The sequence below is a fragment of the Ochotona princeps genome, chromosome 5, assembly GCF_030435755.1.
Source record: "Ochotona princeps isolate mOchPri1 chromosome 5, mOchPri1.hap1, whole genome shotgun sequence".
Taxonomy (NCBI): domain Eukaryota; kingdom Metazoa; phylum Chordata; class Mammalia; order Lagomorpha; family Ochotonidae; genus Ochotona; species Ochotona princeps.
The window spans coordinates 106,891,480-106,918,220 of NC_080836.1; the positions used below are offsets into that span (position 1 = coordinate 106,891,480).

The window sequence follows — 26,741 nt, forward strand, 5'->3', positions numbered from 1 at the left end:
GCCCTCAGGGCCCGATCCGCACCAGCAGCACCGTGACGTTGTCCGCCGAGCCCCGCTGCACTGCCTTGCTGGCCAGCCGGTTGCACGCGGCCTCGTAGCGGACGTCCACGGCTGGCCTTCCTTCACGGCTCTGCAGTTTGTCGTCCTGTCGCACAGGAAAGGGGCCTGACCCTACAGCCAGGGGGAAGACCTGCTCCGCCCGACGGCTGGCAGGACACACTGACCCGGGGTGGAGTGTGCAGTGAACCACGGCGCAAGGGCTGCCCGCAGGGAGGACTCGGGCCGTGGGGCAGAGACCTCACAGGAAATCAGGGTGCACTTGGGACAGGGGGTACCCCTCAGATCCCTCACCTCAAGGCAGGACAGAATGAAGTTCACGGCCTCTTCTGGGGTGAAGACCTTGAAGAGCCCGTCACAGGCCAGCAAGATGAACCTGCAACACCAAGAGGAGACGGAAGGAGTTCCAGCACATTCTAACAGCAAGATGGCCTCAGAGCTGGCCAATTCACCTACAAACACCCGGATCCCATACTGGGGTGCTGGGGTGAGTCCCGGCTGCTCCGCTTCCCAACTATCTTCCTGCTTGTGGCCTGGGAAAGCAGGGGACAAGGGCCCAAAGCCTGGGAGACCTGGAAGAAGTTCCTGGCTCCTGGCTTTGGATCAGCTCAGTTCTGGCCACTGTGGTCATTTAGGGAGTAAACCAGTGGATGGAATCTTTCTCTGTCTCTCCTTCTCTCTATAAATCTGCCTTTACAATAAAAATAAATAAATCTTTTTAAAAATTGACCTAGAGGTAGAATTAAAATAAACATTTGTCCAATTACTGCATGGCTAAGATTAAAACCACCTCCACGATTCAAAAGTTACAAGTATTAAAACCACCTGTGGATTCTATATGAAGACCCAGAGCGTCTGCTCTCCCCACACAGAGCCTGGACTCTCCAACACTGGGTGCTGTCAGATCCTGGACAAGCTAGTGTGTCACTGGCAGTGACAGGTGTCAGGGTGTGGCTCCCTGAGCCAACCATCACACCTCTGACCCATCCTCCAAGGCTCCGGGAGCCTTCCTGTGTGAGCTGGCCAGTGCCTGCTCAGTGCAGCCACACTCCCAGCACCCCGATGGCCACTGCATGCTCAGTGCAGCCACACTCCCAGCACCCCCCGACGGCCACTGCATGCTCAGTGCAGCCCACACTCCCAGCACCCCCCGACGGCCACTGCATGCTCAGTGCAGCCCACACTCCCAGCACCCCCCGACGGCCACTGCATGCTCACTGCAGCCCACACTCCCAGCATCCCCTGACGGCCACTGCATGCTCAGTGCAGCCACACTCCCAGCACCCCCCGACGGCCACTGCCTGTCCCCTGGTGATCTGCGCCACCATGGCCACCGTGGCCATCCCTGGAGGAGAGGCCCCATCCATTGCTCCCTGCATCTCCGGGACCCAAGACATGGCATCCCCTTCACACACAGCCCTGCGTGGAGAAGTGAGGCGCACACCTGTGCCCGGCAGGTGGCTTTACCTGTCGTTGGGAGTAAGCTGGCAGCGTCTGATATCTGGCACGGACGTGACCCCACAGCGCTTGTACTGTCCGTCTCCGATGGAACGGGATACCTCCAACACGCCCAAGACTCGCCCGTCCCTAAAACGGGAGGAAAATGAGACGCCGACAGACCAACCGGGGCCACAGCGCTCATGTAATCCAACAGCGGAAAACAAGCGTTGCAGGGATGCACTGTGGGCCCACAGTCGCCAGCACCCACATGCCTGCACCTCAGGTGAGGAGGACTGGTTTGTAACCCTCCTGCAGGGTGCCTGATGGAGCGCCCAGCCCGACAGCCTCCATAGCAGCTCCTGCCACAGACCGTTCCAGGGAGAGTGGAGTACAACACAGCCCTGCGTGCCAGCTGCCCACAGTGGAGGACGGTGCAGCCCTGCGTGCCAGCTGCCCACAGTGGAGGACGGTGCAGCCCTGCGTGCCAGCTGCCCACAGTGGAGGACGGTGCAGCCCTGCGTGCCAGCTGCCCAGAGTGGAGGACGGTGCAGCCCTGCGTGCCAGCTGCCCACAGTGGAGGACGGTGCAGCCCTGCGTGCCAGCTGCCCAGAGTGGAGGACGGTGCAGCCCTGCGTGCCAGCTGCCCAGAGCGGAGGACGGTGCAGCCCTGCGTGCCAGCTGCCCACAGTGGAGGACGGTGCAGCCCTGCGTGCCAGCTGCCCACAGTGGAGGACGGTGCAGCCCTGCGTGCCAGCTGCCCACAGTGGAGGACGGTGCAGCCCTGCGTGCCAGCTGCCCAGAGTGGAGGACGGTGCAGCCCTGCGTGCCAGGTGCCCAGAGCGGAGGACGGTGCAGCCCTGCGTGCCAGGTGCCCACAGTGGAGGACGGTGCAGCCCTGCGTGCCAGCTGCCCACAGTGGAGGACGGTGCAGCCCTGCGTGCCAGGTGCTCCTTATTTTGAATGGCACAGAGACAGAGGGAGAGAGAGACTGATCTTGGTCTTTCACCCACCGGCTCACTCCAAGCGTGGGCCACGCTGAAGCCAGCAGCCAGAGCTCCATGCTGGTCTCCCATAAGGGGCAGGCACCTGGCTGCCTTCTCAGTCATGTTACTGCGAGAGGCAGGGCGGCCAGGACGTGAACCAGTGCTCGGTACGGGATGCCGGCATTGCCAGTGGCAGCTTAGCCCCATGCACAGCGGCACTGGGCTCTGCTTCACCTACTCATTTTTTTTTTAAAGATTTATTTTATTGAAAAGCAGATTTACAGAGAGAGAAGAGACAGAGACAAAGATCTTCTGTCTGCTGGTTCACTCTCCAAGTGGCTGCAATGGCCAGAGCTGAGCCGATCCGAAACCAGGAGCTTCCTCCAGGTCTCCCATGCAGGTGCAGGGTCCCAAGGCTTTGGGCCACCCTCTGCTGCTTTCCCAGGCCACAGGCAGAACTGGATGGGAAGTGGAGCAGCTGGAATATGAACCAGCACCTACATGGGATCCTGCCACATGCAAGCAAGGATTTAGTCACTAGGCTATCACAGCAGGCCCTGCAGCTGTTCTTAACCTGCTTGCCGGAACCGCTGAGGAACTTCCAGACAGAAAGACAAGGCCAAGTGCTCGCTGGGGGTGTGGCCTGGCGCTGCAGTCACTAGGGTTGCAAGCTGTGTAGTAGCCGGAAGCCAGAGGCAAGAACTGATCCCTGGAGCGAGGGTGCAGGACTCAGGCTCACTAGCCTGGGCCACACTGCTCGGCCGCATGCCACCCTCACGGGTCCTGGTGTGCCAGGCTGCTGAGGGACGCGCCTCTTCCCCACGGCAGCGGCTCCACTCACACCCCCGTCAGTAACGCACAAACTGAAGCTAGCAGTAACTGGTAACACCTTATGAAAACAATGACCCAGGCTCTGCACACAGTGCTACCAACAAACCCCAAGTTTTTTCTATCGTATTTCAAAGGCACAGAGACAGAACTTCCCGTCTGGTCACTCAGACACCCACAGCACCAGGGCCGGGCCAAGGCTGGAGCCCAGAAGCCCACCCTCCCACGTGGACAGCAGGGACCATCAGAGGAAGCTGGCCCAGGCGCTGATACAGCAGGTGAGAGCTGCTGTGCCGGATGCCGCCCCGGGTGGGGGACAGTCCAAGGCGGGAGAACATGAAGGAACATTTTAATCATTAATAGTGGTAATTCGGAAACCACTTTGACAAATACACTGACACTGTTAGGAACCAAGATTTTTATCATAAAAGACAAATATTAAATCAGAGAAATTTTGAGAAAACCCTTTTACACTAGTTGAATGGAAGATAGCGCCCTCTGGGTGTGTCGGGCAGCGCATCCCACGCCCAGCGGGTTCAGGCCCTGGCCCCTCTTCCCTGGGGAGGCCGCAGTGACAGCCCGGGGCGGGGCTCCCTCGGCCTGGCCCAGCCCTGGCTGCCACTGAACCAGCACACGGGGGCTCGCGCTCTCCACCTTTCAAATAAACACATTTTAAGAAAGGAAAAGAAACAGCTAGCTAGGCCTGCAACTCCAATCATGTCTCTCAGCGCTCGCACTGAAGAAACAGACTCAACAGCAGGACCAGGCACTCAGTCTAGAGCCAAGGCGTCCTGGCTCCAGCTCCCTGCTCACGTGCACACTGGAGGCAACAGGCGACCACGGCTCAGCTACCTGGCTTCCGGCCACCCACTTGGGGGACCAGGACGGCAGCCCCCAGCCACGACAGTCATTCTGGGAATGACCCAGCAAAGGAGAGCTTACACGCCCTCTCTGCCTGTCAAACAGAAACACACACACACACAAGACCAAGCCAAACCTATGAACACAACACGGGGCCCAGGCTGAGGGAACCTGCCCTGGCCATGCCAGGGCCACAGGGGCAGCATGGACCAACGTGGGCAACAGGCTGAGGGAACCTGCCCTGGCCACGCTGGAGTCACAGGGCAGCATGGACCAACGTGGGCAACAGGCTGAGGGACCCTACCCTGGCCATGGGGTCACAGGGCAGCATGGACCAACGTGGGCAACAGGCTGAGGGACCCTGCCATGGCCAGGGGGTCACAGGGCAGCATGGACCAACGCGGGCAACAGGCTGAGGGACCCTCCAGTGGCGTCATCCACATCTACCCAAGGACCGAGACGTGTACAGCATCCTCTGTGAAGCTGAAGGGCCGCACGGTGCAGAGCTGGCCGGTGCTCCATCTGCGGTGCCAGTTCCAGCCCAGCTCCCCACTGATGGCCGGGAGACAGCAGAGGACGCTCCAAATTCTTCTAGCCACAGGGAGACCCAGAGGAAGCTCCTGACTCCCAGCTGCACACGCCCAGCTCTGGCTGGCTGTGCAGACTTTCAGGGAACATCTTTATGTCACTCCCCCCTGCTCTGTACTTTTGACTTTCAAGTAAAACACATCGATATTTTAAAAAATAAACAAAAATGATGTTGTCTGAACCTACAGAATACATCCAGCCTCCATTTCCAGGAAAAATGGCACCAGGAACAAACTCAAAAGCGAGTGATTACAACTGCTGGCCAAGACCAATGTGCACCCAGGGCAAGCACAACGGCCGACCAGGCCTTGGCTTGAAACGAAGACACCCTGGGGACAAGCGGGGCAGCAATGCACACAGGACACACAACCGGGGCTCCGGGAGTCACCGCCCGTGCTGCCAAGGTCCTCTGTGGCCTGCGGGTGTTGCTCACCAGTCTGCTACCAACGTGCAAGCAGTCCAGCCTGACACACGCACCCACAAAGCCAACTGGCAACTGGCGAACCTGCTGATGCCCTCTGAAGCAAGTGAGGAGTGAGGAGCGTAGCCCGGCTCTCAGCCACAGCTCCCCCACACCGAGGTCTCCTGAGGGAGCTGCTCAGACAGAAGAGCTGATGGGCTCGTGTTCAGGCACAACCTTCCACAGTGGAAGAACACAGCCCACAGCACTCCCTGTGGACAACACCGGGCCAGCTCTGCCACCACTCACGGGCAGCGCCCAGTGCCAGTAACCAAGACCTCCCCACCTCCACCCCTGCAGCTCCTGAACAACGCTTGGAGCCCTGCATCTCTCCAGAGGTCTCCTGGCCCCAGCAGCTGGACTTGTCCTGGACAGGAACAACACCCCGCAAGGGCCTGGCACGGTGCCCTAGTTGCTAAGGTCCTCGCCTTGCACATGTCGGGATCCCATATAGGTGCTGGTTCTAATCCTGGTGGCCCCGCTTCCCATCCAGCTCCCCGCTTATGGCCTGGGAAAGCAGTTGAGGACGGCCCAAGACCCTGGGATCGCGTGGGAGATCTGGAACAAGCTCCAGGCTCCTGGCTCCTGACTGGCTTGGCTCCAGCCATTGTGGCCCTTGGGGAGTGAATCATCAGATGGAAGATCTTCCTCTCTTTCCTCCTCTCTGCATACCTAACTGTCCAATAAAAATAAATCTTTATTTAAAAAAGAAGACAAAAAGACAAGCCACACAGGAGCGGTTGCACGTGGCAACACAGCTGCCACAGGCTGGCTCCAGCTAACACAGGTCCCGGTGAGGCACTTGTGGCCTCAGGGTGACATGCACTGAGGACAAGGGCCCTGTGCTGCGCAGCAGGTGACAGAGCCGCGTGGACGCAGTCTCCAAGGGGAGAGGGGAGGACGGAGCGGGGAGAGGGACGGAGCGGCTGAGGACAGAGCCGGGGAGACATGGGCCTCGGGGCCAGGGAGCGTTCCTGGGCACTGCGAACATGCTTCCCACAGGGAGCACCCGCCTCGGCCACCTGAATGGGACAGGAACGGCACAGAGAACATGAGGGGTGCCTCCTGTCCTGTGACAGCCGCTCACCAGAACAGCATCTCCCGCAGGTGCAGTCTATGCATTAAAATGCCAGCGGCCGCCTGGTGCTGTCCCTCACAGCCCGCCTGGCACTGCCCCTCAGAGCCCACCTGGCGCTGACCCTCAGAGCCCCTCAGAGCCCGGGTACCTGACGTTCCCTCCGGCCTTCTGTATTCTCATCCGCTCCTCGTACTGGGTTGGGTTGTGCTCCTTGCTGAGGCTTAGTGCGGCGTGCTTCTGAGTCTCCTCGTTGTAGCGGCACAGGATGGCCTGGGAAGGGCAGACACAGCGGCCTGAGGGCTGAGCCTGGCACCCGCAGTCAGAGCAGGGAGGGCACACTCCAGCCCGGCTGCTGTCCCCGGGGACGGGCCAGCTTGGAACACAGCAAGGCCACGCTTGTCCTGCCAGGAGTCCTCCAAGACAAGGCGCAGGCGGGTGCTGTGGGGGCCTCACCCATGGGGGGACTGCTTTACAGAGGCGCCCGGAAGACAGGCCGCACAGAGCTCACGTCTGAGTGATTCTGAAGCCAGGGCGGGCCGAGTCACTTTGTCCCGATGCCTGCGGGAGTGGGCAGGCTGGCACCAGAGAGGCAATGGGACTGAACACGGGCCACTGACATGGGGAGGCGGAGCTAGAGCCAAACGTAAGACAGCCACCACCGAGGCCATCTGCCACTCCTCTGTCCCTTCGCCAGGGCCAGCCCATGGAAGCAGCCCCTGCCCCAGTCCTGTCCTAGCGGCAGCTTTCCAACAGAAATCGCCATGGTTCTGGGGGGGGCGGGGGTATCAGTACTCATTCATTACCACCTAATGACAGAGAAATAAGTTAAAGCACTTCGCATACTGACTGAACCTGACCACAGCACCATGCATGCACGCACACACACACAGGTGGAAAACAAAGGATGGCTGTGTGCTGTGGGGCAGAGGCCTGCAGAGGGCAGGCAGACCTCCCATAAAGCAGCCGTCCTCCCAGAGAGCAGCTGTCCTGTGGTCCCTGGCACACCTCCCTCCCCCAGCAGTTACAGCCGCTGTCAGCTGACCCCGCACGGCTCTCCCCAGCATGCCTTGCTAACACGGCCCCGGGAGACATGCCTCCGAGTGGCTGAGAACCGCTCACCCGACTGTCTCCGAGGTTGGCGATATAGACAATGTTGTCCACCGCGAGGACACACGTGGCAGTGGACCCATCTTTCCAGGCAGGCTTCCTGGAAAAAACATGAGAAACAGGGTCACCGAGAAGTGCAGACCAATTCGCAAAGCCAGATGCAAAGCATTGGAACAACCATCCTGCTTAGGTGGTGTGACTACTTATAACGCCGAGGTGCCAGGTGTGCCTGCCGACCACCTCGAAGGCCTGGCGAGCCCCGCCGCCTCCAGGCCTCCTGGGCAGTCCCACTCACTGGCTCGAGGCTTGTCTCAGGAACTCCTCGTCAGTGTGCTTGAACGTGTCCAGGAGGCACCTCTTCACGGTCTTCTCCACACTGATCCCTTGTCCTGTTGCGGGGAGCGAGGGACGAGCACCTCTCAGGAAGGCAAAGGGCCCTCCCTCCACTGTCCCGTGTCTCAACTGACGCCTGAGCACCCCCACATTACCGTGGCCACCACTCAAAGGCCTGGGACGGCCTCCTGGGCCACACCTGCACGCCGCGCCCCAGCCTCGGCCACTCCTCCGCTCTAGGCTCCTTATGCGGAGCGGTGATTCTTGGCCAAGGACCAAACGACGTATCTGGGCGATTCAGGTACCCGAGCACCCCACAATACGTTCAGTATTAGCCGATTTAATTCTCAGTCTCACCTTTAGGGAATTTCCTGATCAGGTTTTGATGCAAATTCTGTGCAGCAAATTTTGAGGCTCGAATTCCTCCGTGTCCATCAAAAACAGCAAAATATGAAACCCGGGTGCTGGAAAAGGGATTCCGAGTCAGCAAAGACACACCCGTCACAGCTCTCCAACTCCAGGGGCCCAGCGCGGCCGCACTGCCGTCACCTGAACCGGCACAGGGTGCTCGCCGAGCCGAGGATCGGAGTAACCTTCCCAGCATTTTAAATTAAATGTTCAAACAAATGTTTCAAAATTCAAGATACTAACTTGGAACATTTAACTGACAACGAAACTGGCATACAGAACTTCTTCCCTCTTCAAGCAAGTTTTAAAGATCTAATACATACCTTTAAACAAAGGTACAGCCACGGACTCAGTCAATAAAAGCCGTGAGGGCAGAGGAAATAATTATTACTAAAAACCTTATGACTCAAAGTTGGACTAGCAGTTGCTTCCGGAAGCCTATCCCACCAGTTCTACGCCCCTTCCAGGGTTGCCAAAACCTTCATGTATGAAATAAGAGGCACTGAACAGTTCTAAGAAACTAATAAGAATAACAATTACAAATGACATCTTTTCTATAGAGCTACTGTTCTGTTTAAGATTTATTTTTATTGGAAAGGCAGCTCAGATTTACAGAGAGGAGACAGAAAGATCTTCCGTCTGCTGGGTCTCCCCCCAAGATGGCCATAAAGGCTGGAGCTTAGATGATCTGAAGCCAGGAGCTTTCTCCCGGATCTCCCACGGCAGGTGCAGGGTCCCAAGGCTTTGGGCCGTCCTCCACTGCTTTCCCAGGCCACAAGCAGGGAGCTGGATGGGAAGTGGAACAGCTAATATGAACCGGTGCCCATAGGGGATTCCGGCCCGTGTGAGGAGAGGATGACAGCCGGGGGCGTGATGCTGGGCTCTGGGTTTGTTCTTGTTGCAACTTTTCCACAGTCCTCTTAGGTGTATCACGAGCCATGGAGGAATAAATGTGGTTTACAACTCCTAACAGTCACTTTACAGTTTAGTACAATACAACTTCAAAAGTGGAACTAAAGATAGGAGTTCCCAGCTGCGGCTAAAAGCCTGAGTTGTTTTGTACCTAGGCAAGTGTCGTACTGCTGGAGAAAAGCAGCTGACAGTTAACTGGCAACTGGGCGTGGTTAATGTCTGCGTTAACTATATCAGTGTGCCAGCCTAGTTGCCTGTTCTCTTCATTTTTTTTCTTTTAAATTTTCTTTTAAAAATAGGCAGGGAACTCTGCGTGGCACAGCACCGGAGAAGGACTTGCCACACTGGCCCCCAACACTGTGGGGTGGTGGGACTGCAGATCACCTGGGTAAGGGGGTTTGGAGAGGCGCTGGGAGTCTGGACCACTGAGGGCAATTTTAACGGGTGGAGTGACTTCTGGGGGCTTCCATGGACCAGCTCACTGCACTTGCAGGTAGGTGTATTGGGGGGAACCAGAGGGCATGTCTTGTTCAGGCCACGGCACTAGTCCATGTAAAACATCAGGTCTGTGCTTCATAGCGCCGCCCACTGCCTGCCAACGCATGGGGCTCGGGGCATGCCTGGCTGGGCTGGATATAGTACCTGCCTGCCAATGCATGCAATGTCAGGGCTCGGGGCACGCCTGGCTGGGCTGGCCACAGTACCTGCCTAGGAGCACCGGGGCAGGGAGTAGGTCACAGCACTCACTAGAATCCAAGAGAACTGGACATGGGGGCAGACTGTAGGGGACCTGGGGGCTCACCTCTGCAGGGATGGGGCACCTGCAGGTTTGTGTGCTAGCTGACGCTGGAGGCAGGCTGGGCTGGCGAAGGCGGCAGTACCTGTCGGCCCACGTGTGGGAAGGGTCTGCGGATGAGCCAGACCGGGTCCAGGTTGGCCAGGCTAGACCACAGCACCCACCAGCAAATGATGGGACTGGGTGTGAATCATGCCAGGCTGGACTGCAATACTCCTTGGGAAGGAAAAGATCCAGGGCCGGGAGTGGGTCTAGCAGGAGAACTGTGGGGCACGCCTCTGGCACTCGGCAGTTCCTGCTGGTGAGCACGAGAGCCAGGACTAGAAAAGTTGGTGGCTCCTGTGAGCATCCATGTGGGCCTGGTCTGGGGACAGGTCAGGCTGGGCTAGGCCACAGCACGTGCCAGCACACACAGAGGTCAGAGCTGGGCGCAGGCCTGGTGGGGTTTTGGGAGTCACCTGATGAGGCTGCAGTCCCACCGGCATGTGTGAGGGCCAGGACTGTGCTGGGCGGGGCTGGGTGAGGCCGCAGCACCTGGCAGCAGCCGTGAGAGACGGCGCTGAGTCAGAACCGACCTGGCAGTTGCATCTAGTGTGTACGTTTGATGGCGCAGGTGATGGAGCAAACCTAACCCTGAACTGCTGGTGCACACAAGAATCAAGTCTGAGGTCCCCCCAAGCTAGGTTTCCTGGGGGGACTCCCTAGCTAGATGGCTGGACTCAAACTCTGGCCACAGGAAATTCACAAAGTATGTGAATGTATTCGGTCTGGGATCTCAGCTGCTGACGCCCATGCAGTAGCCAGCATGCCCAGTGCCAGGGTGCACACTCAGCTCATGGAGGCCAGGAGGGCACGTCGAACACCTCGCCGGAGGATGGGAAGCAGAACAGTCAGACAATTCAGATTCAGCTTCGCAGTGTCTGAGTCTGTGGACGCACACTGAGGTGGCCTTGGTCAGCCAACAACCCCAGTGCAGCAAGGCCAGTGACGCGAACTGTCAGCACTCGAGAAGTACCTGGAACATTCCTCCCCGTCGGCACCATCCAACGACTGTCCCTCATGCCCACACAAGACACAGGGCCTGGGGCGGTAGCCTAGTGGCCACAGTCCTCACCCTGCATGCACTAGGATCCCATATGGGCGCCAGTTCATGTTCCAGCTGCTCCACTTCCCATCCAGCTCCCTGCCTGTGGCCTGGGAAAGCAGTCAAGGACAACACAAAACCTTGGGACCCTGCACCCACATGGGAGGCCTGGAAGAGGCTCCTGGCTCCTGGCTTCAGATCGGCTCAGCTCTGGCCATTGTGGCCACTTGGGGAGTGATCCAGCAAATGGAAGATTCTTTTTTTTTTTTTTTTTTAAGATTTTTATTTATTATTATTGGAAAGCCGGATATACAGAGAGGAGGAGAGACAGAGAGGAAGATCTTCCATCCGATGATTCATTCCCCAAGTGAGCCGCAACGGCCAGTGCTGTGCCAACCCAAACCTGGGAACCAGGAACCTCCTCCAGGTCTCCCACGCGGGTGCAGGGTCCCAAATCTTTGGGCCGTCCTCAACTGCTCTCCCAGGCCACAAGCAGGGAGCTGGATGGGAAGTGCAGCGGCCGAGATTAGAACCAGCGCCCATATGGGATCCCGGTGCGTTCAAGGCGAGGACTTTAGCCGCTAGGCCACGCCGCCGGGCCCGATGCTTTAGCCGCGAGGCCACGCCGCCGGGCCCTGGAAGATTCTCTCTGTCCCTCCTTCTCTCTGTAAATCTGACCTTCCAATCAAAAAAAAATCAATCATTAAAACAAAATGGAAACACTTGTCACTTGTCCCACCCACCTGCCGCCACACCTGCCCCGCCCACCCTGACCAGAGGCCCACGTGAGTGTGCAGCCCTCAACTACACAAACAACATTAAAAGATAAAAATTATAAATACACGCAGTTAATTTAGTGCACCCCCAACTGAACCTATGCACTAGTTTCCCAATTCTTTATATTATGGCAATGAATCTCTCTGCTCCAGTGTGGACTCACACTTCCAGCTGTTTCCCACCAACGTCCAGCACCTGTAACTGCGAGGAATGGCACAGCCAGGCGTTCTCGGAGGACCTCAGAGGCACCTGGAGGATCTGCACCCCAGGGTCCCCGCAGTCCCTCTCCCAGCTCCGCAACAACTCCAAGGGACAGCACGTCCTGGCAAACTAGGGCAGCCTGCACTAGCCATGAGCCCAGACCAGGGCCGGCCAGCAGCACAGTGTATGCCCAGGGCACCTGGTGTCACTCAGGCACGTGGGGCACACACCATGCATGCTCCCAGCTCCACCCGTCCTACTGCTGGCCTGCCAGTGACGGTCCTCAGCCTCTCTTCTCGGCCCTGACGGCCCCCGGCCTCTCTTCTCGGCCCTGTTTCTGTGTTTCTGGGCCCTGGGTACTAACACCAGCTCTAGCGATCACCACTCCCCTTCACTGGGGACCTCCAAGCCATAGGGTAAAAACAGTTCCTGGCACAGGGGCTCGGTGATGGTGAGGCATGCCACCCCCAGACCCACAGTGTGGCCTCGGGCTCCTGACTGCAGCCACACCAACGTGCCTCGTGTGGCCATCCTGTGCTGCCAGGCCGGGGGCCAGCAGCACTGGTTCATCACCAAGGCCCTCCCATACCGAAGCACGGACGCAGGGACTCACATGAGCGAGGCCGGAGGCCGACACTCCTCGGTGATGTCATTCAGGATGACGTGGGCGTCTTGCATCTCTTCCCGCTCACCCTTCCGCTCGGCCACGTAGCCTTTCAGACCGAAGATCACCGAAGAGGCTGAGAAACACAACAACAAAGCAGCGCAAACTGTGCCCTGCCCTCGGCGAGTCTGGCCCGAGCGTCAGAGGGGACTGCAGCCGGACACCCTCAGCGAGCCGGGCACCCTCGGCGAGCTGGACACCCTCGGCGAGCCTGGCCCAAGCGTCAGAGGGGACTGCAGTCTAAGCCACATGCCTTCACCACCAAGCTGAGCGCAGCTGGCCCAGAGCCACCAAGCAATGGGCAACAGCTGCCTGTGAGCTGGCGCAAAGCACCAGGGCATCCCAGACAGGGGTCTAGTGTCATGAGAATTTAACATGGACAGAAAAGTCCTGAGTCCCTGTGAGCCGCACCAGCATGCCTCACATGCTCTTCCGGACACGTGGTGCCCAGGGCTAGAGAAGGGGACACACGACAGTCAGTGGGCTTCCACTGGGAACGGAAGGGCAGGGGAGTCCACTGTGCCCACAGCTGCCGACTGACGTCCACACCGAGCACCCAGTGAGCCCCGGAGGATGGCCTCTGCAGGGCCGTGTTCCACGCAGCGAGCCGGCTGCAGGGCACCCCGTGAGCTCACTGCGGCAAAGGCCAACGCAGTCTGGCGCCATAAATGGAAGCCCACAACTAGTGTCTGTCTTCCTTACTAACACTCACATTGCAAAACGGATCACAAACTCCCCTGCTTTTCCAGCCTGCCTCCTGAGCTAACCACACCAGCCACAGTGCCAATCGGCAGACTGAACGGGGGCTGGAGGCCGGGGTCGGCCAGCCAGCTCCTGAGGAACAAAGGCGCTGGCCGGACAGGACAAGGCCAAGAGAGGCTAAGAGGACAAAGAAATCTGTTTGCAAAAAGGGAACCCTACCCATTCCTTCAACTGAGACATAAAAAGGAAGCGGGTCGTCTACTCGGAAAGCTCTGGGTGTTGGAAACTATGAAGTCTAATACGTTTGTTTTCAAACTGTCTGAAAACCTTTACAAACTTTCTTTTCCACCAGCTCCTCACTGCCGTTCTCCTCCTCGGTGGCCTTGCGCTTGGCTCCCTTCCCGCCGCTCTCCCCAGCCGGGGGCACGCACATGGTGGACGCAGTGGACACGGCCAGGGACCCTGGAACAAAGGCCAGACACTCAGCTGAGGACAGTCACCGCCGACGAGCCCTCAGACACACAAGGACCAGTTAACGCACTCCTGTCAGGGCGAGCACCCCACGAGGAGGCCAGGAGTCCCACAGGCCACGCCGTGGACCCACATGGAAAACACAGATCCAGAACCCGAGTCCCACTGACCTGGCCAGTCCCCATCGACAAGGCCTCTCAGCGATCAAACCCTCCATTCACACCGTTGGGGCTCTGCACATGACCACAACTGCACGCGGCCAGGCTCTGCACGTGGCCACAATTGACCCTAACAGGTTAACGACTGCCCCGGAGGCCCCAGCAAAGCCGGTGCTCCAGCCAAGGCTGCCCAGGTGTTCCCCCAGGCAGAGGCAGCGGCAGCTCCAGGGGTGTCTGGCCACAGGTGACTCAACAGGCCACGTAACGCAGGTGATGGTTCCAAGCGGGGACACGGTGTGGAGAGCAGGCAGCACAGTGCCAGCTCTGTGACGGTCATCCAGCCCTCCACGTCCTCTGCCCGTGGACCTACCCGAGGACATGCCCTCAGCAAGCAGCACCCTGCTAGTAGTACTGGGCACATTCTGGCAACTTTGGGACACACAGGAGGCAGGCTAACCAGAAAAGGTCACAGTGTCTCTCGCAGAGTCCAGCTGACCCAAGGCTCAGGCAGCTGCCCTCCTCTCAAATCCCCAAACAGAGCACTTAGGGCTCTGGTGCTCGACTTCTAGGCAAAGACACTGCATTGAGAGACGAGCTGGATATGACACGAGCTCCTTGTCGGGGCACAGTGACATTTGTTTGTGGTGCTTGCCCATTTGAGATGGTGCCATGTTCTAAAAAAACCCAAAACACTGAATCCAAGATTCTCTATGTATACCCCATCAAAATCACGCTCGTTTGTGGAAGGTGTAAATCTTCTAAATTATAGCCACCCCTGTGCCTTTGCGTGATTGGGAGGCAGCTGGGCTCAACCTTCGTTTTTTACAGAAACCTGCTAATGCTGTTTGCACACACCGTGTTTCATAGAACAAAGAAGTCTTTGTAAGACTTATTTAATTATCAGGCCAGCGGGACAGAGAGAGATGTTCCACCTGCTGGTTCACTTCCCAAATGGCCACAGCAGGAAGCGCTGCGGAACCTCAGGACAGGAGCCTGGAGCTCCTCCTGTACCTCCCAGGCACGTGGGCCACCAGCTGCTGCCTCCCCAACCCCGGCACGTTAGCCGAGAGGCCGGAAGGAAGCCAGCACGCAGCGCCAGCACAGGCTGAGGGCGCCCCAGGAAGTGGCTTCATCAGCGTGACAATGCTTGTCCCCCAGACCCCTCCCTGTTCTGAGAATGCTGGAAGCGTCTGGAACAAGTCTACAGTTCTGAGAATTTTCATATAAAGTGGCTGTAATACTACTTTCAAAACACAGGAAGTAAATCAATTTATACTATCCAGACTAGTTTCAATGATTTCATGGTAATCCATTTTTAAAAACTGCTTGGAGAAGCACACACTCTGCACATGAAGCGGGACCTGCCGCGTCTCCAGCAGCCCCACCAGCGCGATGCTGTCAGCAACAAGATGAACACCATTTCTGCCGCTGTGACGGTCGGGAAGCGTCAGCTCTGTTGTCCCCTCCCGTGTAACCGGGACACACACACAAAAGCCACACATTTTCAGGAGCAGGTGAAGTCCACGCTACCAGGCTTGAGAATTGGGTCTGTCCACAGCAGAAGACAACTGAGACTGTTTTCAATGTCAATGACACAGATCAAAGCCTGTCACTGAATTCTGAGTTCCACAGCATCAGTCACTAAGCAGTGCCAGCCGTGTGCCTCCAGCCGACAGCACCTGGTTAGGTTCAAGAACGCCACGCTGTGCCAGGATTCAACACTGCCCAAGGCGCTGCTGTTACAACCTCCCGGAAACGTCACAGAGAACAACACTGTACATTACCCCGTCGCCCGCGGAAAGGCTTACCTGAATCGCTGCTGCCAGCAGGCGGGAGGTCATCAAAGAGCAAAGGTCCCCCTGGCCCTGAAACACAGCAGGACAGCTGGTGAGCCCGCCAGGCACAGGTGGCACCAACTCGGGACAGCGGCTCAACTCAAAACTCCTCAGACGGCAGGACAGAGCCTTCAACAGGACTTCAGTTGCGTCAACCTCACGAATCCTCAAAACTACTTTAGGAAGCTGAAGACATTTCAGCTAGAAAAACACTCAGTGAACCCGAGAAGGCCGCTCCATGCTGACGCAGCGCTCCCGGGGCAGGTGGCTGCTGGGCTGTTCAACTGCCTTACCTGATGCCACGGGTTCAAAACTTAAAGACAGTCCCACACCTGAAACAGCTGCGTGTTGGAAACGGGGGAGAGGGAGAGAGATTGAGACAGCTACCAGCCGGAAGGGAAGACGCTGACACACACCTGGGAGAGCCTGCAGACTGTACCTGAGTCAGCACTGGCCCGAGGCAGGTCATCGAAGAGGACGGGTCCCTTCTGGGAGTCCTTCCCTGCAACACAGGAGCCTGCTAAGCAGAGGCCCGACAAGGCGGCCAGGACGCACAGCCGCCACGGTCAAACCCGCTCAGCCTTTTCACACAAATCAAATGTGTGAAGACAGTCACCTGCTCCCTGGGGAACCCCGGGGAGCGCGGCCAGGGGACACTGGGAACCTCAGGGAGCGAGGGCAGGGGACACTGGGAACCTCGGGGAGCGAGGCCAGGGGACACTGGGAACCTCGGGGAGCGAGGGCAGGGGACACTGGGAACCCCGGGGAGCGAGGGCAGGGGACACTGGGAACCTCGGGGAGCGAGGGCAGGGGACACTGGGAACCCCGGGGAGCGCGGGCAGGGGACACTGGGAACCTCGAGGAGCGAGGCCAGGGGACACTGGGAACCCCGGGGAGCGAGGCCAGGGGACACTGGGAACCTCGGGGAGCACGGCCAGGGGACACTGGGAACCCCGGGGAGCGAGGCCAGGGGACACTGGGAACCCCGGGGAGCGCGGGCAGGGGACACTGGGAACCCCGGGGAGCGAGGCCAGGGGACACTGGGAACCTCGGGGAGCACGGCCAGGGGACACTGGGAACCCCGGGGAGCGAGGCCAGGGGACACTGGGAACCCCGGGGAGCGAGGCCAGGGGACACTGGGAACCTCGGGGAGCGAGGCCAGGGGACACTGGGAACCCGGGGAGCGAGGCCAGGGGACACTGGGAACCTCGGGGAGCGCAGCCAGGGGACACTGGGAGGGTGACATCACCCTGGGGTCAGTGAACTCGGCAGCATTTCAAAATTACCCAAACTTGGACAGAACCCTCGGGATATGCACACGTGGAGACGCTGGGTTGATATGAGGGGGCGGTTCCTCACCCCTGGGGACTGGGACGTGTAGAAGGTCATGAGCGGTTCCCCCCTTTGTCTCTCCCCTTCCCCCAGGAACAAGAAATAGCAAATTTGGAAGCAACGAATTCACCCAATTTTCCCTAACCCTTGATCTTTGCCACCCTGATCAACCATGTAATCATTATTAAAAAACAAAATCTACATAAAAAAATCCATCCTTCAGGGTAAGCGTCTGGTGGTTAGGCTGCTCCTGTAGCGTCCAGAGTGCCCCGTGTTCGACTCATGGTTCTGTCCTCAGCCCCTTGCCAGTGGTCACCCACAGGGCAGCTCCCAGCTTTGGCCCACTTGGCCCAAGCAGCAGTGGACCAGCAAATGGGAGTCCCCCGCCCCTTAAGTGCACAAATCCATAATCCTGAGAAGAAAACTTCTCCTTCAAGACCCAAAGAAACCCAACATTTCAGAAGGTCAGACAGAATTTCAGAAACAGAGGACCCCGTTGAGGATCTGCAGCTGCCTGTGAGGGAGAAGTCGGCGAGGGAGACGGCCCAGGCCCCAGCACGCGGCCCTTTAGACGGCTGCTTCTTCCGTCCCATGTTCCCCTCAAACTTTTCTTCAAGCTGTGGAACAGACTAAGTGCCCACAGAACTGGAGAACCTAGTGAGCACACAGACACTGCTCACGCGGCCACTCAGAGCCCACGAGACACTGCTCACACGGCCACTCAGAGCCCACGAGACACTGCTCACACGGCCACTCAGAGCCCACGAGACACTGTTCACGCAGCCACTCAGAGCCCACCACGAGACACTGCCTCACGCGGCCACTCAGAGCCCACCACGAGACACTGCTCACACGGCCACTCAGAGCCCACGAGACACTGCTCACACGGCCACGCAGAGCCCACCATGAGACACTGCTCACACGGCCACTCAGAGCCCACGAGACACTGCTCACACGGCCACTCAGAGCCCACCACGAGACACTGTTCACGCGGCCACTCAGAGCCCACCACGAGACACTGCCTCACGCGGCCACTCAGAGCCCACCACGAGACACTGCTCACACGGCCACGCAGAGCCCACCATGAGACACTGCTCACACGGCCACTCAGAGCCCACCACGAGACACTGCCTCACGCGGCCACTCAGAGCCCACCATGAGACACTGCTCACGCGGCCACTCAGAGCCCACCACGAGACACTGCTCACACGGCCACGCAGAGCCCACGAGACACTGCTCACACGGCCACTCAGAGCCCACCACAAAGTGCAGTCGTTTAGACACCACTTCACGGTCCCACGTCCCGGGCAGCTGAAGGCACCACGTGGGACCCTGGCTCCAAGCTGTCGCTTCCTCACCCGTCACCCTGCCTCCTGCTAATGTGCCTGGACCTGCCACCTCAGGGACACGTGGCTAGGACAGGCTCCGGCCTCCTGTACCAAGCTGCTGGCTCTGTGCTGTCCTGTTACCCTGGGTGCCTGCAGCACCACCGGCCCACCCAGCTCCCCTGCCAAGGCGCCCACAGGCCAGCCCTGGAAGCAGCTCCAGGCTCCTGGCTTGGGACGAGCCCAGCTCCAGCCGCCGCAGTGAACCAGCAACTACAAGTTCTCTCAGTGGCTTTGTCTCTCCTCCCCTCTCTGTAACTCTACAGAGTTACAGATTTAAAAAAAAATTTTTTTTAAATCTAGTAAACAAAACTTTAGAAAAATGCACCCGAATAAATTTACACCCCTCATTCCATCTCGTTATCTGTACGTAGAAATGAGCCAAGTACTGATTCCTTTATTAAAAATAAAAATTTTAATTAAAATTTATAAACACTAAAGTAGGAAATTTCTTCAGGGGCCTCTAGGTAAGAAGTACACAGACCATATCAGGAGTCTCTGAGCTGTAAGAAGTTAACTCCTTCACTTTGCACTCTCACGCAAAGGAGAAAATAATCTATTTAAAATATTTATTTTTAGTTGAAAGGCAGATTTACAGAGAGAAAAGGACAGAGAATGAGAATTTTCATCCACTGGTTCACTCCCCAAAGGGTTGCTCTGGCCAGAGCTGAGCCAGTAGGAAGCCAGGAGCCTGGAGCCTCTTGCAGGTCTCCCGCTGTGGTGCAGGGCCCAAGCACTGGGCCATCCTCTGCTGCTTCCCCCAAGCACATTTGCAGGGATTCAAAGTGGAGCAACCAAGCCTGGCATGGCAGTATAGCACTAAAGTCCTCACCCTGCACGTGCTGGGATCCCATATGGGCACCGGTTCGTATCCCAGCTGCTCCACTTCCTACCCAACTCCCTGCTTGTGGCCTGGGAAAGCAGTCGAGGACGGCCCAAAGCCTTGGGACCCTGCACCCGCGTGGGAGACCTGGAGGAGGCCAGGAGCTCCTGGCTTGGACAGGCTCAGCTCCAGTCAGTGAGGCCACTTGGGCAGTGAACCAGCAAATGCAAGATCTTTCTGCCCATCTGCTTTTCCAATAAAAATAAACAAAGCTTTTAAAAAATAATTTTAAAAATGTAGAAGTTAAAAAATAATAAAGTGGAACAACCAGTGCCCATATGGGGTATTGGCACCACAGGCAGAGGCCCTGAAAGAAACATATTCTAATCTCCACGTTACGGTAAACCAACCGAAGAATCGCAACTACTTTCATTTTTGTCACAAGTGACATAAAAGCTGCATGGCGAGCATTTAAGGAGCAGCACAACACTAAAGGCTGATGGTAGGAGGTGGGCATCCGGCACGGAGCTCAGGACACAGAGCTCAGGACATGGCACGGAGCTCAGGACACGGAGCTCAGGACACGGAGCTCAGGACACGGTGCTCAGGACACGGTGCTCAGGACACGGAGCTCAGGACACAGAGCTCAGGACACGGGGCTCAGGACACGGGGCTCAGGACATGGCACGGAGCTCAGGACACGGAGCTCAGGACATGGCACGGAGCTCAGGACATGGCACGGAGCTCAGGACATGGCACGGAGCTCAGGACACGGAGCTCAGGACACGGTGCTCAGGACACGGAGCTCAGGACACAGAGCTCAGGACACGGGGCTCAGGACACGGTGCTCAGGACACGGAGCTCAGGACACGGAGCTCAGGACACGGGGCTCAGGACACGGGGCTCAGGACACGGGGCTCAGGACACGGAGCTCAGGACACGGCAGGGAGCCCACGTCCTGTATCAGGCTCTGACCACAGCTTCTCCTGCACCTGCACCCTGGGAGGCTCCTGCCACCCAGACACCCAGCCAGAGTTCCTGCCTCCCAGCATCACTCCCAGCCCTGGGAGCCGTTCAAGGAATATCAGCTGCTGGGAGCACTCATAACCTGTCACCCACATGACTGAAAACAAGCTTTTAAAAACTAGGGAACTTAGAATAAGCAGTGAATGAACATATTAACCCTGTTAAAGAGTCCCTAGTACTTGGGGCAGGTATTGTAAGCCAAGCAGCTGCCTGTAATGCCACATCCCACACAGAAACGCCAGTTCTAATCCCAGCTGCTCTGCTTCCAGCTCCCTGCTAGGGCACCGGGAAAGGAGCGGGAGACCCGGAAGCAGCTCCCGGCTCCTGCCCATGGATCAGTGCAGCTCTAGCTGTTGCGGCTGCTTGGAGAGTGAATCATCAGACTAAAGATCTTCCTCTCTGTCTCTCCTCCCCTATATATCTGACTTTCTAACAAAAATAAATAAATCTTAAAAAAAAAAAAAACCCTCCCAAATGCGTGTAACAGCCCTCCCATCACTGACCCACCAATGGAGGAGCACTGCGTGGCAGCGGAACACCTCACGCCCACCACCACCTGGCAAGTGCTGACCTTCAACCCTGGCAGAGCTGGGCACACCACCAAAGCCACCAGCCCTCTTCCCTGCTGTCTGCAAACAAGTGCTGTCACCCTACGGAAGCCAGGGCCTAGCTGGTGGCGCACGGGTAGGCAGGCCAGGTCTGGGAGTTCTACTTCAGTGAGGAACAAGGCATCCCATGTCAGCTCGGCTGCTACTGAGCACAGCTTGTAAGCAGAGCATGCCCACGCCTGCGGGCACCACCCAAAGAGCTCATTCCATCCTGACACGAACAGTCTGTGGGACACACGGTGACAGACCAGAAAACCAAGGAACTGAGGAGCTCCCCTGGCCCAGGCCCACAGCTGGCTCACCAAGGTGCTCCCCTGCCTCAGGACTCACAGCTGGTTTCCAGCCATGCTGAGTGAACACTCCCCTGGCTCCCAAATAGGCCCTTCCAGGGACTCCACAAAGATCATCTATGTCACCCTCACAATGGCCTCTGTGCATCCTGGGAGTAACTTTGGTATTATTAAAACGATCAAGCTTAGAAATCTGCATCTAGGTCCTGGCGTAGCAGCCTAGTGGCTAGAGTCCTCACCTTGCACTTGCGCCTCTCTGTGTTGGGGTCCGTGCAGTGGATGTGCAGGGCCCGGGATGTCTCTACAACCACCTGAAGGCAGTTCCGCCTCCCTTTGCATGGACACCGGACCACCTTGCGGAAGAATTCCCTTTGCATGGACACCAGACCACCCTGCGGAAGAATTCTAATCTGTCCAGGCATTGTTTGCTACTGTGGAGTTGGCCTTTTACTCAATGTGAGCTTGGAGGTTAATGTCAATAATAATGTCTTACAAAAGGGCCTTCTATTACTCCTACTGTCTTGGCTGTCCCCATTGACCTTATGCTAATCAAGGGACCTGTATTTAGGGTTTCATTCTTTCCTTAATCTTTAGGTTCTCCTTTTCTTTGTGATACAAGATTAAGTTGTAGAATAAGAATTGTAGCAGCAGCTTCTATTGCTTTTAAGTGAAACAACGGCAGAATTATCCTTAGAAACACGCCCTTGACCATGAGCCAGAGTTTGACTGCTTCTGTATAAATAAAACAGACAGCTTTCCCGCATTGTCCACGATGATACTGAAATTGTAGTGGTCCATCTCTCTCTCTGCACCTCATTCAGGCACCCTTAGCGAGTTCCGAACTCAGCTGGAGCTGGACTCCGGCATCTCTGTATATCTGCCTTTCAATTTAAAAAAATACTAAATCTTGGGCCCGGTGGCATGGCCTAGCGGCTCAAGTCCTCGCCTTGATTGCACCCGGATCCCATATGGGCGCCGGTTCTAATCCCAGCTGCTCCACTTCCCATCCAGCTCCCTGCTTGTGGCCTGGGAAAGCAGTCGAGGACGGCCCAAAGCCTTGGGACCCTGCACCCGCGTGGGAGACCTGGAAGAAGTTCCTGGTTCCTGGCTTCGGATCGGCACAGCACCGGCCGTTGCGGCTCACTTGGGGAGTGAATCATCGGACGGAAGATCTTCCTCTCTGTCTCTCCTTCTCTTTGTGTATCTGACTTTGTAATAAAAATAAATAAATCTTTTTAAAAAAATACTAAATCTTATTAAAAATAAAAAAAAGAAACTCACATCTATGTGAATTTTATCTTCCTCCCCCAAGCACTTTCCCAGGCTGAGAGCAAGCCACCAGGCCACACGCGTGTGCCCACCTGGGACCCACCAGGCCACACACGCGTGCCCACCTGGGACCCACCAGGCCTCATGTGCATGCCCACCTGGGACCCACCAGGCCACACGCACGTGCCCACCTGGGACCCACCAGGCCACACGCGCGTGCCCACCTGGGACCCACCAGGCCACACGCGCGTGCCCACCTGGGACCTACCAGGCTATATGCTGGGCCCATGATCACATGCGCTACCGAGGGAACTTCTCATCAGCAAAAACTTGCATTTCTACTTTGGGCAAACAGAAATTCAAAATATTGGCGGCTCCAACCATGGGACAAAGTATGAACTTGAGAGATTTGACAGCCCCAGTTCTAAGTGTGAGAACCCTAATAAAGAAGAAAAACAGGACATTTCAATCTTCGTTAATTTCATCAAGATGACCCCCCCCACTTCCTGTGTTCTGAACTTGAGTCTAACAAAGTAACTGCAATGTAACAAGCAGAGCTACCGCCTGCTGCACCAGCACCCACACAGGATCAGCTCAAGTCCCGGCTGCTCCGCTCCAGCTCCAGCTCCCCACTGCTGCGCCTGGGAGAGCAGGAGGGGCGGCCCCTGCCATGCATGGGAGACCCAGAGAGGCTCCTGGCTTCAGACGGGCCCAGCTCCGGCCAGCTGCCCCTGCCCGCGTGGGAGACCGAGAGAGGCTCCTGGCCTCAGACGGGCCCAGCTCCGGCCAGCTGTAGAGTGAACCAGCCAATGCAAGACCTAAGTCTTCTCTGTCACTTTGTCTTTCAAATCAATAAATAAATCTTTTCCAAAATAATAGAAATTATACATCATGCAGAGAAAAACACTCTTGATCAAAACTAAAGGTTGCCATGGAAAATAAAGTAGTAAGACCTTAAAATGTTCCATCTAAGCTGTTTTTTGCACCTGAGTTTTCAAGTACAAACGCAATCCAGTGTTTTATAAGCACCTCAGAGATACTGGAAGTATGCCCCACCAAAGCTCCCAACACACACGTTCACACCCATCGTCACCTTCAGCTGCAGAGTCCGTCTCCACACAGCACTCAGTGCCTGCCACCTAACCCAGGGCGCCTTGAGTGCCGCTCCGTCCCACACGGGACACGGCGCTCCTGACAGCTCCTTGCTGACACTCGGCTGTTTCTACTTCCACATGACCACGTCACAATGAATCTGTAGGACAAGTATCATTAACCTGCTAGATTACAAACCAAAGAATATGAGTCAAACTTGACAGAAGTGAAAACCTGGCTCCTCCGAAAGTTGCAACGTGGGCACCCTCATCAACGTGTTGGCAATTGTGCCTGTGATGGCTGGGAAAACGCCACGTCCATGCAGGGCGAGCTTCCCCTGCTTGGCAGGCGAGCCGAGCCCGTCTCCTCTGGCTGCTTTCTAACAGGTGATCTGCTTTCGTCCTACTAATTCTGGTGGCGTCTCACCAACTCCTAGGAACGCAGGCCGTAACGATTTCTTTCAGTATGCTGCCTTTGTAGTATCCTTTGTCCTCCACAAAGTTTAAATGTTTACAAATTAATTTTCACTTTAATGTCATTACTTTGCTTGACCCCAGTTTTACAATCACTGCTTTCTTCTAATTTCTTTATTTTGTGCTTAGATATCCAATTTTTGTCCAAGAAACTTTTTAAAGATAGTCTGTTACTCAGTTGTTTTTTTTTTAAAGATTTGCTATGTATTTTTATTGTTAAGTCAGATACACAAAGAGGAGGAGAGACACAGAGGAAGATCTTCTGTCCGATGATTCACTCCCCAAGCGGCCACAACAGCCAGAGCTGAGCCAATCCCAAGCCAGGAGCCAGGAAACTTCCGGGTCTCCCACATGGGTGCAGGGTCCCAAGGCTTTGGGCCGTCCTCGACTACTTTCCCAGGCCACAAGCAGGGAGCTGGATGGGAAGTGGAGCTGCCAGGACATGAACCAGTGCCCATATGGACTGCCAGTACCAGAGGCAGAGGCTTAGCCTGTGAGGCCACAGCATCAGTCCCAGAAAGTTCCATTTCTGCTTGATATGAACAAGGGTATTTCCCTCAGGTAAACAAGACACACACATCTTTGAAATAAAAAGCTTGATTCACTCAGCAATCAAAACCTGTAAGTACTGGCATGCAAACTGCTACTTCTAGCACAGCACCTGACAAGATCTAATGCGTTCTATTCTCGGCAGATCACAAAAATCTAACTTCAAGGCAGGAACATGAGACATTGAAACCAAAGAACGGAACAGAAGTCACAAAGTCTTTTGGTCTCCACTTCCTGGAGGCGGGACGGGACTGCACTGGTCCCCTTAAACAGCTCCTCCAGACCCGGCTCTCAGGCCACGAGTCACGTGTGCACAGTCCCGCGTGCTCCGCCCACAGCCCACCAGGGACCGTGGGCAGCGTGTCAGGCACCGAGCGGCTGCATTGGAAACCCAGCAGCCAATTTTACTTCCTGAATCTCTCCAGGAACCAGGAGAACAACTGGGTCTGTCATTCTTCCCTAAATTAGCACGGAAATTTAGAACCTCCGTGTCTCCTGTGCGAGAATTAGAAAACAATCCAGCCACATCCTCCCACCCACTTCAGCCATCGGCATGGAAATAAAGTATGGTGCATGAGACAGCTGCCAGTGGGCGGGATGTGACGGGGCCCCCGGGACACACCCAGAAGACGCTGAGGCACCTGGGTCCTGCACCCCTGGGTGACAGAAGCGGCTCCATCTCCTGGCTTCAGAGGGGCCCAGCTCCCGCCGCTGCAGGGAGGCGAACCAGCGGACGGAAGACCTAGGCCTGCCCCTACCCGCGCTGTACCCCTCCTTTTCTAATTAAAAAAACCCAATCAGGGGCAGCAAAGGCGCCGTGGGAGCTGGCGTGCCACTCCAAGCCCAGCCTCCCGTGAGGGGCAGGCAGACCCAGACTGAGCTGTGGGCCCTGGCTCCAGCCTGGCCTGGCCCTGGCGGTCGTGGACACTGGGGCGGGAACCAGCTCGCCGCGAGCATGAGCAGCCAGATTCTCCTTGCTCAAACTCGGCCAATCTCCGCTTGCTGATGGTGAGGACACACCAGGAAGACTTGGCGCCCCACCTGTCATCACTTGAGTCCCTGCCCATTTTAAAGCTAGTTTGTAAAGTGCAAGGCCTCACACAGGCCGCTGAGGGCGGCTCACCCGCACACCCGCAGCCCTTGCGGTGGGCTCAGCCAGCGTGGGGAGCTGAGGCCGGGAACCAGCGGCAGGGGTGCCCACCTGCAAACGGAATGATGGCGAAGCCTGCGTTCCCGCCCCGCTGGGTGGACGCCTGCCCGCCTGCCGCTCCGCACCGGCTCCTGCCAGGCTGCTGCGGGCACAGGGGATGCACGACATGCAAGCTCTCTCTCCTGCGTTGTGTCCCTCTTTGAAATAAATACATCCCTAAAACCCGAATGAAAATTCTAGCTCACACGGGCACATTTGCGAACCCAAACTCTGCCCCAAACTTGGGTTGTGTCACAAGTTCCGCCTGCACCAAGCCCGTGTGCCCCCGCAGTGAGCCTCCAATGGCCCCCAGGCGCACTCGCAGCCCCCAGAACGGCCACCGCAGGGAGGGGCCTGGGGGCCAGCGCCGAAGGGAGCGTGGACACGTGGGCACGCAGGCGCCCACTCCTCGGACGCCGGCCCTGGCAGGCCGCGAGGACGACCACCGGCCGGCGTGCACAAGGCAGCCCTTTGAAAGCAAAGGCCTCGAACCCCGGCCCGCAGCCCGGCCTGCCCGCGCCAGCCCCGGGGCCTCCGCGGAGCGGCGGGAGCCCTGCAGGCTGCGTCCGCGGACCGGGCCGAAAGCCGTCCAGCTCGGGGGAACGCGGGTTTCCGCCCGAGGCCGCCCCGCGCCGGGGATCCCACGCGGCCCGGGCACCCGCAGCCGGGCGCGCAGGCCCGGCCGGTCCCCGTGCAGCCCGCAGCCCCCCGCGCGCCCCGGGCTGGGCTCCGCACGCAGCGAACATGGCGGAGGCGCGGCCGCCGCTCCCGAGCGCCCGGGCCGGGCTTGGCGCGCCCCGGGCCGCCCCGCCGCCCCGCCGCCCCGCCGCCCGCTCACCCGCAGCCGGCCGCGGCGAGCGCTCGGGCTCCGGCAGGTCCCCGAACAGGTCCATGGCGGACGCTGGGCGGCGGCGGCCGGCTCCTCACCCGGCGGCGGCGCCGTCAGTCACCCGCGGCCGCCC

At 57.5% G+C, this 26,741-nt stretch overlaps 1 protein-coding gene across 2 annotated transcripts; it reads right to left on the minus strand.

The window, feature by feature from the left end:
- ILKAP (ILK associated serine/threonine phosphatase) lies at positions 1-26,741 on the minus strand. 2 transcript variants are annotated; one of them, XM_058664268.1, is made up of 12 exons: positions 26,618-26,741; positions 16,183-16,245; positions 15,717-15,773; positions 13,607-13,741; positions 12,527-12,653; positions 8,093-8,199; positions 7,698-7,791; positions 7,415-7,502; positions 6,444-6,565; positions 1,525-1,644; positions 352-433; positions 1-145 (listed from the first exon to the last, which is right to left on the minus strand). In XM_058664268.1, exons 1-12 carry the CDS (start codon positions 26,670-26,672, stop codon positions 5-7), a joined length of 1,191 nt encoding a protein of 396 aa, XP_058520251.1. In that variant the 5' UTR covers positions 26,673-26,741; the 3' UTR covers positions 1-4. The 2 variants fall into 2 exon arrangements, with proteins under 2 accessions (XP_058520251.1, XP_058520252.1); XM_058664269.1 differs by having other exon boundaries at positions 16,160-16,245; positions 26,618-26,635.